The sequence below is a fragment of the Nerophis ophidion genome, linkage group LG08 (genome assembly GCF_033978795.1).
Source record: "Nerophis ophidion isolate RoL-2023_Sa linkage group LG08, RoL_Noph_v1.0, whole genome shotgun sequence".
NCBI classification, from domain to species: domain Eukaryota; kingdom Metazoa; phylum Chordata; class Actinopteri; order Syngnathiformes; family Syngnathidae; genus Nerophis; species Nerophis ophidion.
The window spans coordinates 3,767,426-3,782,706 of record NC_084618.1 but is presented as its reverse complement, the minus strand read 5'-3'; the positions used below and the strand labels follow the sequence as shown (position 1 = coordinate 3,782,706).

At 40.9% G+C, this 15,281-nt stretch overlaps 1 protein-coding gene across 1 annotated transcript in view; it reads left to right on the top strand.

Annotated features, from left to right (window-relative positions):
• The window catches only part of mta3 (metastasis associated 1 family, member 3), a 70,757-nt gene that overhangs the window by 28,980 nt on the left and 26,496 nt on the right, over positions 1 to 15,281 (top strand). The window contains exons 4-10 of the mRNA XM_061907501.1: positions 4,217 to 4,343; positions 4,469 to 4,532; positions 4,639 to 4,756; positions 8,221 to 8,326; positions 10,986 to 11,085; positions 11,187 to 11,375; positions 15,108 to 15,182. Of these exons, the coding sequence (XP_061763485.1) occupies positions 4,217 to 4,343; positions 4,469 to 4,532; positions 4,639 to 4,756; positions 8,221 to 8,326; positions 10,986 to 11,085; positions 11,187 to 11,375; positions 15,108 to 15,182 (779 nt within the window). The remainder of the gene's footprint in view (positions 1 to 4,216; positions 4,344 to 4,468; positions 4,533 to 4,638; positions 4,757 to 8,220; positions 8,327 to 10,985; positions 11,086 to 11,186; positions 11,376 to 15,107; positions 15,183 to 15,281) is intronic.

Here is a 15,281-nt window from a genome sequence, read left to right as displayed (position 1 = left end):
ATAATGTTCCCCTTTAACTCCACAGCGATTTCCTCCTTCTTTCCACTTTGGTCTGTTGAGTTTTTGAAACTCTTGTTAAATTTGCAAAATGGACAAAACTTGTCAAAAGCCGAATAAAATACAGAAAAGGCACACACACCGGAGCGCTGAAAAGTGACTAGTAGTGAACTGGACAGCATGTGGCGTTTGTTGCTAAATCAATGACTGAATGTAGCGTTCGTACATGGAGACATTGATCGCAGATTGAGACACATTTGGCTCGTTATAAAAGTTTGTAAACGGAAAAGTTGGAAAATACAGTGGTTCGTAAATCGAGGTTCAACTGTATTTACGGGTGCAGTATTGGTCATACCAATGCTTATACTGATATTTCCAAATTTTCAAGCTCATTGATTGATTTATTTTTGATTTAAAAAAAACATAGGATGGAAGTGTAACAAAATCAATTAGATACTGACGTTAGTTACTCCTATTGGCTCTAATTTAAATCCTTTGGGTTTTTGGTCCTTTGTCTAGAGACTTATTTTCTGAGTTAAAAATTACAAGACAATTTTTGATAATAAAAAAATATTGCTCCAACCACTGTAGTATCAACCAGATACAAAACCATATTTGTATCGAGCCCCCCAGCTCTAGCTTAGCAGGTAGCATATCCTCCAACGGTGTGACAGTATGGAGTGTAGCATATTTAGTTTGTTAGTTTAGTTTATTATTTCTTCGGTCAGTGGTCAACAAAATAAACAAACAGTTTCACATGAACAAACAGTTGTACATTGATGAATTGAAAATGTTGCAGACCGACAGGATTTGGGCTGTAGTTGAACACTTTTTGCCCTATAAACATTGTCAAATACAAGATGAGCTTCCAAAAAATATAAAATTTCCTTTGCACAACATATTATAAATACACTTTGTACACAACATAAAGACTGTTTAATTATACACAGAGTAAAGACATGTGAAATATCCTTGTACACGTGTTAGTTAAACCTCTGTACCAATTATATACTATACACAAACAGTTATACTTCCATTATTATTTATATCCCACATTTAGTTTGTAATTAACAATAATCATAATATTAAATACTGTGTTGATTCAAGAGTGATATATTTTTCCGAGACATTGGTCTTAAAGTGTTTTTTAAATGTGTGAATGGAACTGGAACATTTTAAGGAATCGTCCAAGCTTTTCCACAGATGAACCCCTCTACTTTTGAAGCTCGTTCTTATGTTTGCCTTCTGAAAGACAGCTGAGCCTCTGAGGTCATAGGGACTCTCCCGAGGTTTGAACCTCTCCTGTAGACACCGAGGCAGCATGCTACACGTCACAATAGCAGTGTTGATGTCAACAAGATCGTGCAGTTTTAATGTTTTTAATTTAATAAACACAGCATTGGTATGGTCCGGATAATGCGGATAATTTACGATTCTAATGGCTATTTAGCTATTTCTCGATCCTTCATTCACGCTCTGAGTCCACACATGGACAATTTAGAGCCTCCAGTTAGCTTAACGGATAGGATAGGACCTGGATAGATCTTTATTGTACAACGAAACGTTGTTTTCAGCACAAACCCGTTCAAGATTAGACAAACAAAGAGTGTACAGGGTTACAGAAAGATGGGGAAAAAGGTAAAACGCTGGGGAAGGATGAGTAAAAAAATACAATCTAAACAGGGGTCCTAAGGGGGCCCAGTCTGGAGTGGGAAAAAACCTACATAGCAAAGCACACATACATCTCAAGATATCTAGCAACAGAGGGAAAGGAGTGCAGGGTCATGGTGGTAACATGCATGTTTTTGGATTTGGGAGGAACCCGGAGTACCCGGAGATAACCCACCCTCATTCAGTGTGCCCAAACGGAGATTTGGACCCTCAATCTCCTGACCGTGAGGCCAACATGCGGCATGAATCCAAATGATAAATAAATGTACAGCTAACTTGTGTGCACACTTAGACTTAGACAAACTTTAATGATCCACAAGGGAAATTTTTCCACGCAGTAGCTCAGTTACAATGATGGAAAGTGTAAGGATGGAAAGAACAATGCAGGTATAAATAGACTAAATATAGCGATATATAATATAACATACATACGAAATATTTACATAATATATGTAAGGTATATTATATATACTGATATAGTTTATTATGTCTATATCTTATACACAAGTCTATGCTGCAACATTAGCAGTGATGCTGTAGGAAGTGATTTCCAGGCAGGTCCACAACTATCAGGGATAACTAAAACAGATGATTTGTGGTCAACATGGCACCCAAAAATTGTAGCAAAGACAAAAAAAAAAGCATATTGTTCCAGAATTGTCTTCTGATGTTTAATTTAGTTTAGTTTATTAAGGATCCCCATTAGTCTCCACCGCACCTGGGCTCCAGGCAAAACACATCACACAATCACAAAACAAAAGATTACAATGCAGTACAACATGATCAAATAATAAAATATTGGAATACAAAAAGAGCAACAACAAAGAACCCCCCAAAAAACCCAATAACTTCAACTTTACATAATAATGTTCATACCTAAGATAAAAAGAGCAATATAAAAATAGATATATATGTTTATGCAAAAATCAAAACAAATAATCTAAAATATACACATTACACACATGGAGCGGTATGGCTCAGTTGGTAGAGTGGCCGTGCCAACTTGAGGGTTCCAGGTTCGATCTCTGCTTCTGCCATCCTAGTCACTGCCGTTGTGTCTTTGGGCAAGACACTTCACCCACCTGCTCCCAGTGCCACCCACACTGGTTTAAATCTAACTTAGATTTTGGGTTTCACTATGTAAAGCTATTTGAGTCACTAGAGAAAAAGCGCTATATAAATACAATTCACTTCACTTCAGTGTGTACCAAAGACAAAGACTAAGTGACAAAAATGTACCATCCATCCATTTTCTACTGCTTGTTCAATAATCAATAAAATAGTCAATAATCAATAAAACCAGTTATGACATTAGGTACAATCTAGAACAGACCTGGGCAAATGAAGGCCCGGGGGCTACATGCGGCCCGTTAAGCTTTTCAATCTGGCCCGCCGGACATTCCCAAATATTTTTTTTTTTAGATCTTTAAGTTGGAAAGTGTAGCTGCCATTATGATGTGCACTCATGTTTTCTAATGAGCGTAAGTCTTTAACTGTACAAAGTATTTCAATGGTTGGAATCTGCGCTTTTGGATGATATAACAGTTAGTATGGTAATCTAATTCGTTAATATGGTCATCAAATTAGTTACTATGGTAATCTACGTCACAGCAGCTCAGACGAGGCACCAAGCAGTGTGGGCGGGAAGCGTTTCCACAGACGCGGAAGGAGATTTTCACAACAAAGTTCTAAAGCTTAGTGATGTATCAGATATATCAGATTGTAGGTGGGTTTATTTTGTACCCTTCGCGTTCATATTTCACTGTTTGTTGCGTTTCCCTTGATTGTAAAATATGTCAATCGAAAGGGGGTGTGACGTTCATATTTTGTCAATATTCAGTGTTTTATCCTTCATAGAAAAATGTAAAATTCCAATGCGTCTTTTTAAGGCGGTCTGTCATAACGTTTTTAGCATTCAATCAGACATTATTGTGAGGTTTTGTATTAGTGTTCCTAAAAATAGATAGACCGGCCCCCTGACACATTTTTTTCTCTAAATGTAGCCCCCGAGTCAAAATAATTGCCCAGGCCTGATCTAGAATAATCTCTTTCCGCAATACTTCTCCTCTTAGTCTATTTTTAAAACCCACTATGCTGGTGGTTGATAGCAGATATTGTGGAAGTTGACTCCAGTGATTGCCTTATATACTACAGTCTTTTTCAAAACATCAATTTTGGGTTTAAAACGGGTGAGAGCACCTCTTACGGCTAGCCTGTTACCATAGGTACACAGATAAGCAGGTTTATGGTATGTATAGATTTAAAAAAAAAAAATGGAATTGAACTACAAGCTTAGTCGTTCACCAACTGTCATCCATGACTATTCATGATGCATTATCTCAATGCCGGTCCTAAACGAGCAATCGAGAGCTTGTCTGGAAGCTCTGTTTTGGGTAAGCTGGATTTTGTATAGTTCTTGTTCGGATGCATTAGACCAGATTGCTGGGCAGTAATCAAGATGTGACAATACAAGGGATTGTGTAACTTGTTTAGTTGTTGTGTTAGTTAAAAAATAGGCACTTCTTCTTATGACCTTGTCTCTCTGCAGAGGAATTGGAGGAGGAGAAGGAGAACCCGATAGAGACGGATCTGACGGACAAACAGAAACACCAGCTCCGCCACAGAGAACTCTTCCTCTCGCGGCAGTACGAGAGTCTACCGGCGACGCACATCAGGTGTTGTAAATGTGCATCATGTTCCACTCCGGCAGTGCGCTTGAACAGGCGGAAACAGGCATGCGCTCACTTCCTGTTTGGGTTTTGTTAACATGCCCCTTTCTTGTGTGTCCCCCTCTCCTCAGGGGGAAGTGCAGCGTGGCGTTACTGAATGAGACCGAAGAGGTCCTTTCGTACCTCGACAAAGAGGTGAGGCATCGTCTTCTTCATCTAGTGGGCAGCTTCTTTCTAAAACACAATGCTGAATGCACCCACTTAAATCCCTTTTTAAGATTCCCACGCTTTCCCTTCCCAGGATACCTTCTTTTACTCGCTGGTGTACGATCCCACGCAGAAGACCCTGCTGGCCGACAAAGGAGAGATCCGCGTGGGGCCGCGCTTTCAAGCGGACGTACCGGAAATGCTACCAGAGTGTGAGGACCGCACCCATTTATTAGTTAGCTGTTGAAGTAGCATACCGACTCAAATATAAGACGAACCCGAATGCAAGACCATTATCTTAAATTGGGCATCATAAGTTATCCTTGAATTGCTGCCGGGGCGCTAATTAATTTAAAACCCCTTCTCACTCCTGCTCCTACCAAAGGCATGCGGTAAAAGTAAGCATGCGCTAATTATTTTAAAACCTCTTCTCACTCCGGCACTTACCAAAGGTATGCAGTAAAAAATTGGGTGTGATGTAAGCTTGAACATTAAATCCTACTGAATAGCTCTTAATTTTCTTGCCTTTATGCGATTTTAAATTACCGGTATTGAAATAAGCCTCCTCCATTTTGAAAATGATGACAGGGGAAGTGTCACTCGTGACGTCACGAGTTTGACCAAGTGCTAATACTAAGCATGCGCTAATTCTTTTAGGAAGCGAGTTTGACCCGGCAGTAATTCAAGGCAGGCGCATACTATATGTCCTGTGGCAATTCAAGGAAATACGCTATGTTGGGGCAGCACGGTGATAAAGGGGTTAGTGCCTGTGCCTCACGATACGAAGGTCCTGAGTAGTACTGGGTTCAATCCCGGGCTCGGTATCTTTCTGTGTGGAGTTTGCATGTTCTCCCCGTGACTGCGTGGGTTCCTCCCACCGTCAAAGACATGCACCTGGGGATAGGTTGATTGGCAACACTAAATTGGCCCTAGTGTGTGATTGTTGTCTGTCTATCTGTGTTGGCCCTGCGATGAGGGGGGCGACTTGTCCAGGGTGTACCCCACCTTGCGCCCGAATGCAGCTGAGATAGGCTCCAACACGCCCCGCGACCCCAAAAGGGACAAGCGGTAGAAAAGGGATGGATGGATGTATGGATACACAGAGGACATAAGTAAAGGAAATTAAAATGAGCTCAAATATACTGTACCTAAAAACCTTTGTGCGCTCATGCACAGCATAAAAAGCTTTGTGGAAGGAGTGACACAAAACACGTCTTTCTGTGGCAGCGTTGCAGAAATGTGTACATGTAAACAAACTACGGTGAGTTCAATGACCCGCAAAATTAATAGGACAAAACAGCGCTCCACAAATACTCTCACCAATGAAGCATGTTTAATATAAACAGTGGATTTATAACATTTAGGAATGTTTGTGTCATGTTTGTTGTCCTACAGAAACCCTATTAAAATAAAATTAAAAAATGTCACCCATCTTTTTTCATTTTTAAAAATATTTTCTAAAGCTCCAGAGAGCCACTAGGGTGGCGCTTACGGCTTTAGAGCCGCCGGTGCCCGACCCCCGGCCTAAAAAATTAAAAAGAGAGGACCTGAATTAGAACCTTGAGGAACACCGCTAGTATAACTAAATAAGTTAAACATATAACTACTGAAGTGAACAAGCTACTACCGCAAAACCATAGACACATAAATCACCTTGTGGAAAACATGTGTAACTGCCAAAACTGATAGGAGTGATAAGTGTGTCTTGAGGAACGCCTCAGTTAGGTAAATCCATAGTTGGACCCCAGTGTTCTAAGTTTGCGAGCAAGGTAAAATGTCAATGGAAGGCTCTGCCAATGTTAAAGTTAAAGTACCAATAATTGTCACACACACACTAGGTGTGGTGAAATTATTCTCTGCATTTGACCCATCACCCTTGATCACCCCCTTGGGGGTGAGGGGAGCAGTGAGCAGCAGCGGCGGCCGGGCCAGGGAATTTTTTGGGGTGATTTAACCCCCAATTCCAACCCTTGATGCTGAGTGCCAATGTCTTTACAATGGTCCAAGTTCCTCTATACCAGTGGTCCCCAACCACCGGACCTGGCCGCGGCTCGATTGGTACCGGGCCACAGAAGACTTTTTTATTAAATGTTTTATTTTTTTTTGTTTTAATTTTTTTATTTTAGATCGGGGGCCACATGGACAAAAATCTACTCCCAAGTGGGCCGGACTGGTAAAATCCCTGCATGATAACTTAAAAATAAAGACACCTTGAGATTTTTTTTTTCTGTGTTCAAGCACATTCTGAAAATGTACAAATCATGATGTTGTTGTTTTCTTACACTTACATGTTGCGGTTGATAGTATTCTATCTTTATTTGTTGTTATTTAGATTTTCTGAATGAATGATGTGATAATGTTCATCAGTCAACTTAATGGTGTTCATTTTCCGTCTATCAAGATAAAAAAATATCAAAATCAAATCACAGTATGCCATGTATGTAGTTTGATCATTTTCCTCGATTGATGTACTAACATTGTGTGGTTTATTTTTGTACATATGTACCATCATCTACAGCAGGGGTCGCCAACCTTTACCACTCAAAGAGCCATTTTGACCCGTTTCACAAAATAAAGAAAACTATGGGAGCCACAAGACTCTTTTGAAATTTAAAGCGTACAATTTTTTTTTCACTTTGTGCTATGTCTTAACCAGGGGTCTCAGACACGCGGCCCGCACCTTAATATGAAAATTCAACATCAGTGCGGCCCGCAAGTTTTATTTGAATGCCGCCTGACAACATCACATTTGCCAACCATCTCAATTTTTCCGGGAGACTACCGAGTTTCAGAGCAACTATTCTCTCGACTGTCTGCTGGTTTTTATCCAAACAATAATAATAAGGGCGTGCTATGATGACCATGCGTTTAGCGCCCTGTACAACCGCAACAAACAGCTTACCAGCCCATTCACATGTCGTATGAAGCTTCTGCAGACACACATAAGCGACTGCAAGGCATACTTGCTCAACAGCCTTACAGGTTACACTGAGGGTTGTGATATAAACAACTTTAGCACTCTCACTAACATGCGCCACACCAAACAAGAATGACAAACACATTTCGGGAGAACATCCGCACTGTAACACAACATAAACACAACAGAACAAATACCCAGAATCCCATGCATCCCTAACTCTTCCGGGCTACATTATACACCCCCGCTACCACCAAACCCCGCCCACCTCAACCGACGCACGGAGGAGGGGTGGGGGGTGGCGCAATCGGCATGGAAATTAGCCTTAACCCGTAAACTTAAGACCTGCTTTGTGAATACCTGTCGCGATCATCACAACATAAATAGAAAATAGGTCAGATACTGCACTTCAATACATGTAGGACTTAATTTAGAGCAAAAATAAATAAAATGTGCTTTTAAAAAATGTAATAATATCCATTTAGGACTAAGCCTGTACACATTCATGGCCTCACAGACCATCAGAAATGATACAACTATTTTCAAAAATGTACATTCCTCCTACTGTGTAGAGTTAAAAAAATCTGCAAAGGGAGCCACAACAAGTAGGTTATTAGGTTGATGACCCTCGAATATAAGAGGGCTTTTTTTTAGTTGTGTTCTTAGGGAGAAATACGGTCTTGTATTTGGGTCAGTATGGTACATTTTGTACTTTGATTCTGGAGTTTTGGAATTTTAAACGAGTGTGTTTGTGTCCAGCGGGTGAAATCGTTGAAAGGGACCAGGCCAAACTGGAGGAGAAGCTCTGGGATCCAGAGTGTCCACTCAGCAACAAACAGATAGACCAGTTTCTGGTGGTGGCCAGGTAAGACACACAGACTCAGCACCTACACCCTTATGACTAGCAGAGGCGCCAGGCAATGGTGTCACATGTTGGAGTCGACGACAACACGTGTGATTCCCACCACATTTGGATTAGAAAAGACGGCATGTTGAGGGCCAATGTCATATCTCGTTTGAAAGAAATCTGATTTGTCTTGCAATTATTATTATTAGACTCCTCATCGTCTTGTCCTGCTTCTCGGAAAAACACACGGGAGGGTTTTAGTGGAAATGAATAGAAAAAAATGAGTCGAGTCCAAAACATGGCACGCCCGCTCACTCCTTAATGCATTCTTACAAGTAATTCATAGTTGACATGTTGAGGGCCTGAGTCATGTCTCTTTTGAAATAAATATAATTTGTATTACTATTATTTTTATTAGACTTCTCATGGTCTTGTCCTGTTTCTTGGAAGGACCGTTGACGGGACTTTCTGGAATGGAAATTAACCGGAAATAATTGAGTCCAAAACATGGCAAACTTGCTCACTCCACAATACATCCATGCACTTAATTTAATAACTTAATAACAAATAAATTAAAAATAACTTTTATGTTGCTTTTTATTTTTATTCTTATTGTAGTATTTTCCTATTTTGTTTCCAGTTATACCCCCATTATTTAATTTGTACTTTTTAAATTTGATCTCAACTCTGTACACTGCTGCTGGAATTTTAATTTCCATATTCCTGAGGGAACTCTCCTGAAGGAATCAATAAAGTGAAGTGAAGTGAATTATATTTATATAGCGCTTTTCTCTAGTGACTCAAAGCGCTTTTACATAGTGAAACCCAATATCTAAGTTACATTTAAACCAGTGTGGGTGGCACTGGGAGCAGGTGGGTAAAGTGTCTTGCCCAAGGACACAACGGCAGTGACTAGGATGGCGGAAGCGGGAATCGAACCTGCAACCCTCAAGTTGCTGGCACGGCCGCTCTACCAACCTATCTATCTATCTATCTATCTATCTATCTATCTATCTATCTATCTATCTATCTATCTATCTATCTATCCATCTATCTATCTATCCATCCTTCCTTAATAAAAAGATGCCCTGTTAAGGACCAATGTCTATTTCTTTCTTTCTTTCTTTTCTTAATAAAAAGATGTCCTGTTAAGGACCAACGTCAGGGGTGCCAAACTCTTTTTAGCTCAGGTGCCACATGGAGGAAAATCTGTGCACACGTGAGCCGGACTATTAAAATCATGGCATTAAAACTTAAAAATAAAGACAACTTCAGATTATTTTATTTTTCTTACTTTGGCCAAAAATAGACTTAGACTTCCTTTTTGTTGTCATTCAAATTTCAACTTTACAGTACAGATGACAAAGAAATTTTGTTGCATTAGGTCATGGTAGTGCAGGATGAAAAGTAATAAGGTGCAGGTATAAATAAATAGATTACTGTACCTCTATAGCTCGCAGAATTTTTTGGGGCTCTGGAAATCACTAATAAGCCGGAGTCCTTTGAAGGCAGATTTCTTGCCGGGACATATGGTACAATACAATCGGCAAGATAGGATGGAGCTAGACCGTGTAGTATTTTATATGTAAGTAGTAAAACCTTAAAGTCACATCTTAAGTGCACAGGAAGCCAGTGCAGGTGAGCCAGTATAGGTATATATGTATGTATATATGTATGTAGGTATATACAGTATAGGTATATATGTATGTATATATGTATATAAAGGTATATACAGTATAGGCGTAATATGATCAAATTTTCTTGTTCTTGTCAAAGTTCTAGCAGCCGCATTTTGTACCAACTGTAATCTTTTAATACTAGACAGAGGGAGACCCAAAAATAATACGTTACAGTAATCGAGACGAGACTTAACGAACGCATGAATAATTATCTCAGCGTTGCTAGTGGACAAAATGGAACACATTTTTGCGATATTACGGAGATGAAAGAAGGCCGTTTTAGTAACATTCTTGATGTGTGACTCAAAAGAGAGAGTTGGGTCGAAGATAATACCCAGATTCTTTACCGAGTCGCCTTGTTTAATTGTTTGGTTGTCAAATGTTAAGGTGGTATTATTAAATAGGTGTCGGTGTCTAGCAGGACCGATAATCAGCATTTCCGTTTTCTTGAGTTGCAAAAAGTTACATAACACTGATGGAGTGTTGGTGCGTGCAAAACAGCTGCAGGCGGCTATGGCCTGGGGGCCTCTTCTAATACTTTGACACCCCTGACCTATGTCATATCTCGTTTGAAAATAATATGCTTTGTATTATTATTATTATTATTATTATTATTATTATTATTGGACTCCTCATTGTCTTGTCGTGCTTCTCGGAAGGACATTAGATGGGAGTTTCTAGATGGGAATAAATGAAAAAAGTCCAAAACATGGCACGCCTGCTCACTCTATTCATGCACGTAATAAAGTCAATGAATGAATGCGATGGAGTCTCTCAGCAAGCTGATGAATGAGCCTGTCGATAGCGTGACGGCTGCCACTTCCTCCTCACACTGTGTGCTGGCTGCTAATGACCGTGCAGTGTGAACCTTTGATTAAAATGGCAGTATTTGTTTAAATAAATTAAAAAAAACTTTAGATGTTAAGTTGTCATGATTGCCTTTTTGTTGTGCAGCCAACAAATAATCTTTCACACGCTGTATTAATGTGCCTTCGTAGGGCGGTTGGCACCTTCGCTCGGGCGTTGGACTGCAGCAGCTCGGTCCGACAGCCAAGTTTACACATGAGTGCGGCGGCGGCGTCGCGCGATATCACACTGGTGAGTCTTCCGCTTAATCCGCCGGCAGAATTCACCCAACACTCGCCTTTCTAAAAAGAGAAGGCATCTCTCTCGCTCTCTCTCTCTCTCTTGTCTCGCAGTTCCACGCCATGGACACGCTGCACTCTCACAACTACGACCTGTCGAGCGCGCTGAGCGTGCTGGTGCCGGCGGGCGGTCCCGTGCTCTGCAGGGACGAGATGGAGGAGTGGAGCGCCTCGGAAGCGGCCATGTTCGAGGAGGCGCTGGAGAAGTACGGCAAAGACTTCAACGACATTCGACAAGACTTTGTAAGTGGATTTTGTTCCTCCAACACATTTATGCTCGGTTAACTTTTAATAGGGCCCTTAAAGGAGGAGTAGAAATAACATTCTTCCTCGCATAGTGTGTCACGTGTCAGAGCTAATGAACTGTACACACTACATGCTGTGATGTTTTTAATTAGCATACAGATGAACATGGAGCAAGATGGATACGCAAATTGAGTCTTTTGTGTGTGGAAAACAAGAGCACCCTTTAAAGAGAACCAGCATATTTTTTTTTTATTTTGCTTATTATCCACCGTCCTTATGTGAGACAAGAACACATACAGTGGAAGCCTACATGAGCCTCCATATCCAGAGGCGACAGTATGGAGAACATGACCGGTCACGCCATATTGATGTCTCCTTTGGTCAATATAGCGCAAAGGTAGCAGTAAGTTTATGCTTATAAATAGAATAGGTCCTTTCAGTTTGTTTAAAGGCCTACTGAAATGAGATTTTCTTATTTAAACAGGGATAGCAGGTCCATTCTATGTGTCATACTTGATCATTTCCCAATATTGCCATATTTTTGCTGAAAGGATTTAGTAGAGAACATCCACGATAAAGTTTGCAACTTTTGGTCGCTAATAAAAAAGCCTTGCCTTTACCGGAAGTAGCAGACGATGTGCGCGTGACGTCACGGGTTGTAGAGCTCCTCACATCCTCACATTGTTTACAATCATAGCCAGCAGCAGCTAGAGCTATTCGGACCAAGAAAGCGACAATTTCCCCATTAATTTGAGCGAGGATGAAAGATTCGTGGATAAGGAAATTTAGAGTGAAGGACTAGAAGAAAGAGAAAAAAAAATTAAACAAAAAAAGGCGATTGCAGTGGGAGCGAATCAGCTGTTTTTAGACACATTTACTAGGATAATTCTGGAAAATCCCTTATCTACCCATTGTGTTGCTAGTGTTTTGGTGAGATTAAATAGTACCTGAAAGTCAAAGGGATGTGGCCACGGGTGTGTTGACGCCAGAGTCTCTGAGGGAAATCACGCAGCTGCAGCAGGACGGAAGCTCCGCTGATGTCTCCGGTAAGAGCCGACTTATTAACACAATCTTCTCACCAAAAACTGCCGGTTGACATGTAGTCCGGACCCATGTTCGCCTGACCGCTCCGATCCATGGTAAATCTTCACCTTCGGGAATTTTAAACAAGGAAACACCGGCTGTGTTTGTGTGGCTAAAAGCTAAAAGCTTCCCACCTCCATCTTTCTACTTTGAATTCTCCGTTAAGATTCAGCAACACAGAAGTCCAGAATACTGTGTAATTATGCAATTAAAGCAGACTACTTATAGCTTGGATCGGGCTGGAAAATATTGTCCGCTACAACCCGAGAAGTCAAACGCACGCATCATCATACCACGACAATTTCAACACGACACTTCGCGGGAAATTTAAAATTGCAATTTATTAAACTAAAGCGGCCGTATTGGCATGTGTTGCAATGTTAATATTTCATCATTGATATATAAACTATCAGACTGCGTGGTCGCTAGTAGTGGCTTTCAGTAGGCCTTTAAGGTTAAAGTACCAATGATTGTCACACACACACACACTAGGTGTGGCGAAATTATTCTGTGCATTTGACCCATCACCCTTGATCACCCCCTGGGAGGTGAGGGGAGCAGTGAGCAGCAGCGGTGGCCGCACCCGGCAATAATTTTTGGTGATTTAACCCCCAATTCCAACCCTTGATGCTGAGTGCCAAACAGGGAGGCAATAAGTCCCATTTTTATAATCTTTGGTATGACTCTGTTTGGACTCACGACCTACCGATCTCAAGGCGGACACTCTAACCCAGGCCTGGGCAAAATATTTTGACTAGGGGGGGCCAAATTTAGAGAAAAAAATGTGTCTGGGGGCCAGTATATTTATTTTTAGGAACAGTAATATAAATACAAACGATGATTCTATGTGTCTACATTAAAACATTCTTGTTCATACTGCATTAATATATGCTCATTTTAAACTTTCATGCAGAAAAGGGAAATCACAACTAAGTCAATTGACCAAAAGTGTATTTATTAAAGTTATTAAGCAATGGCACAAACATTCAAGTCATTTCCAAAACATAAATTGCAATATTGTCAGAGACATTTTAAAACAAGCTATGAGTGTATTTTTGTGCATGATGTCACTAAGATGACTTATTAACACACTAAATTAAAGTGCACTTTTTGTACAGAACACCACCACAATAGTTAAAAACAAGTAAAGTGCACTTTAGTGCATGATGTCACAAGATATTTCAATAACTGTCGAATAAAAATGAGTTGCATAATAGGAAATCAAATCGCTGTGTGGTAGTGTACTGCGGACATTATCTCCTTCTGTTGTTCACTATTTTTTTTCATATGGTGTTGATGTGGAAATGGTTGCCTCGGCATTTTGTTGGTGTGGCACCGAATGCAGATGTTAACATGCGGAGTAAGCACTCTTCATTCTCTAGCAGGTGACTTTTCAAATGATGCTACAAATTAGCAGTAATGCCACTTTTTGTAGCAAAGCTTTTGCCCCATACTTGACAAATTACGGTTGTCTGTTCGACATATTCCCACTTGAAGCCAAACCACCGCCAGATAATGGAGCCCCTGCGGTTTTTCTTGGGAATTAATTATTCCTTCATTTGTTACCAGATTTGCACCTTCTCTCTCTCGTATTATCACTCACACCACAGCTAACGTTACCCATGCTGCTACCTCTCTGCTCCACGAGGGCGTATACGTATGTGACGTATGTAAGAAGGTGCGCTTGCTGTCTGTGAGAAGGAGAGACAAGAAAGAGTGGGAAAAGCCTGTAGTGAAATGCCAGCAGCTAAAAGCAACTGCGTGAGAACGTATACTCGAATATCACGATATAGTCATTTTCTATATGGCACAGAGACAAACCTGCGATATATCGCCCAGCCCTAGGTTAGAGTGTCCGCCCTGAGATCAGTAGGTTGTGAGTTCATACCAAAGACTACAAAAAATGGGACGCAATGCCTTCCTGCTTGACACTCAGCATCAAGGGTTGGAATTGGGGGTTAAATCACCAAAAATTATTGCCGGGTGCGGCCACAGCTGCTGCCCACTGCTCCCCTCACCTCCCAGGGGGTGATCAAGGGTGATGGGTCAAATGCACAGAATAATTTTGCCACACCTAGTGTGTGTGTGTGACAATCATTGGTACTTTAACTTATTTTTTAATTTTATATATATATCAAAGTCCCAAGTAAATGCAAGCAACGGCTCGTTTCGGCTTCCATTAGAATGAGTTGCAATGTAACCATTTTTGAAGATAGGATTCCACTCCAGTCCTGTAGGAGGCGGTAACATGCTTTCCAAACACCTGAAAGCCAGGTGAGATCGAGTTTGTTTGTTCGTCAGCCTTTGCAAAGTCGCGTGTAAACATAACGAGTATGTGATTGATTTGTTGATGTCATCATCTCATATACACCAAGTGTGTATATACACACTCTTGTGTGTAGTCACACGTGTGTTGGCACCAGGTGCTCATGAATACTTATTAAAACATGCCAAATGTACCCCTCCCGCCTCTTACCCCACGCTCATCCAAAAAGCCTGTAGCTTTCAGCCCTCTGCGGTCACGATGCTTATGAATATACATGGCAGGCTTTCGCACCCAGATGGCGAGAACATGAGAAATTATTATCATTAATTTTGCTCCCTCTCTTTGTCTCCCGCAACGCATCGCCTCTTCCTCCCGCGAAGCTTCCCTGGAAGTCGTTAACCAGCATCATAGAGTACTACTACATGTGGAAGACCACAGACAGATACGTACAACAGGTAAGACTGAGTTATCTTTGGCTGGTAAAGCAAAGTTGCAATGCCCGATAACAACAAAGATTAGCAGACCCATTCCCCCGTTTAAACAAAAGGAGTGTG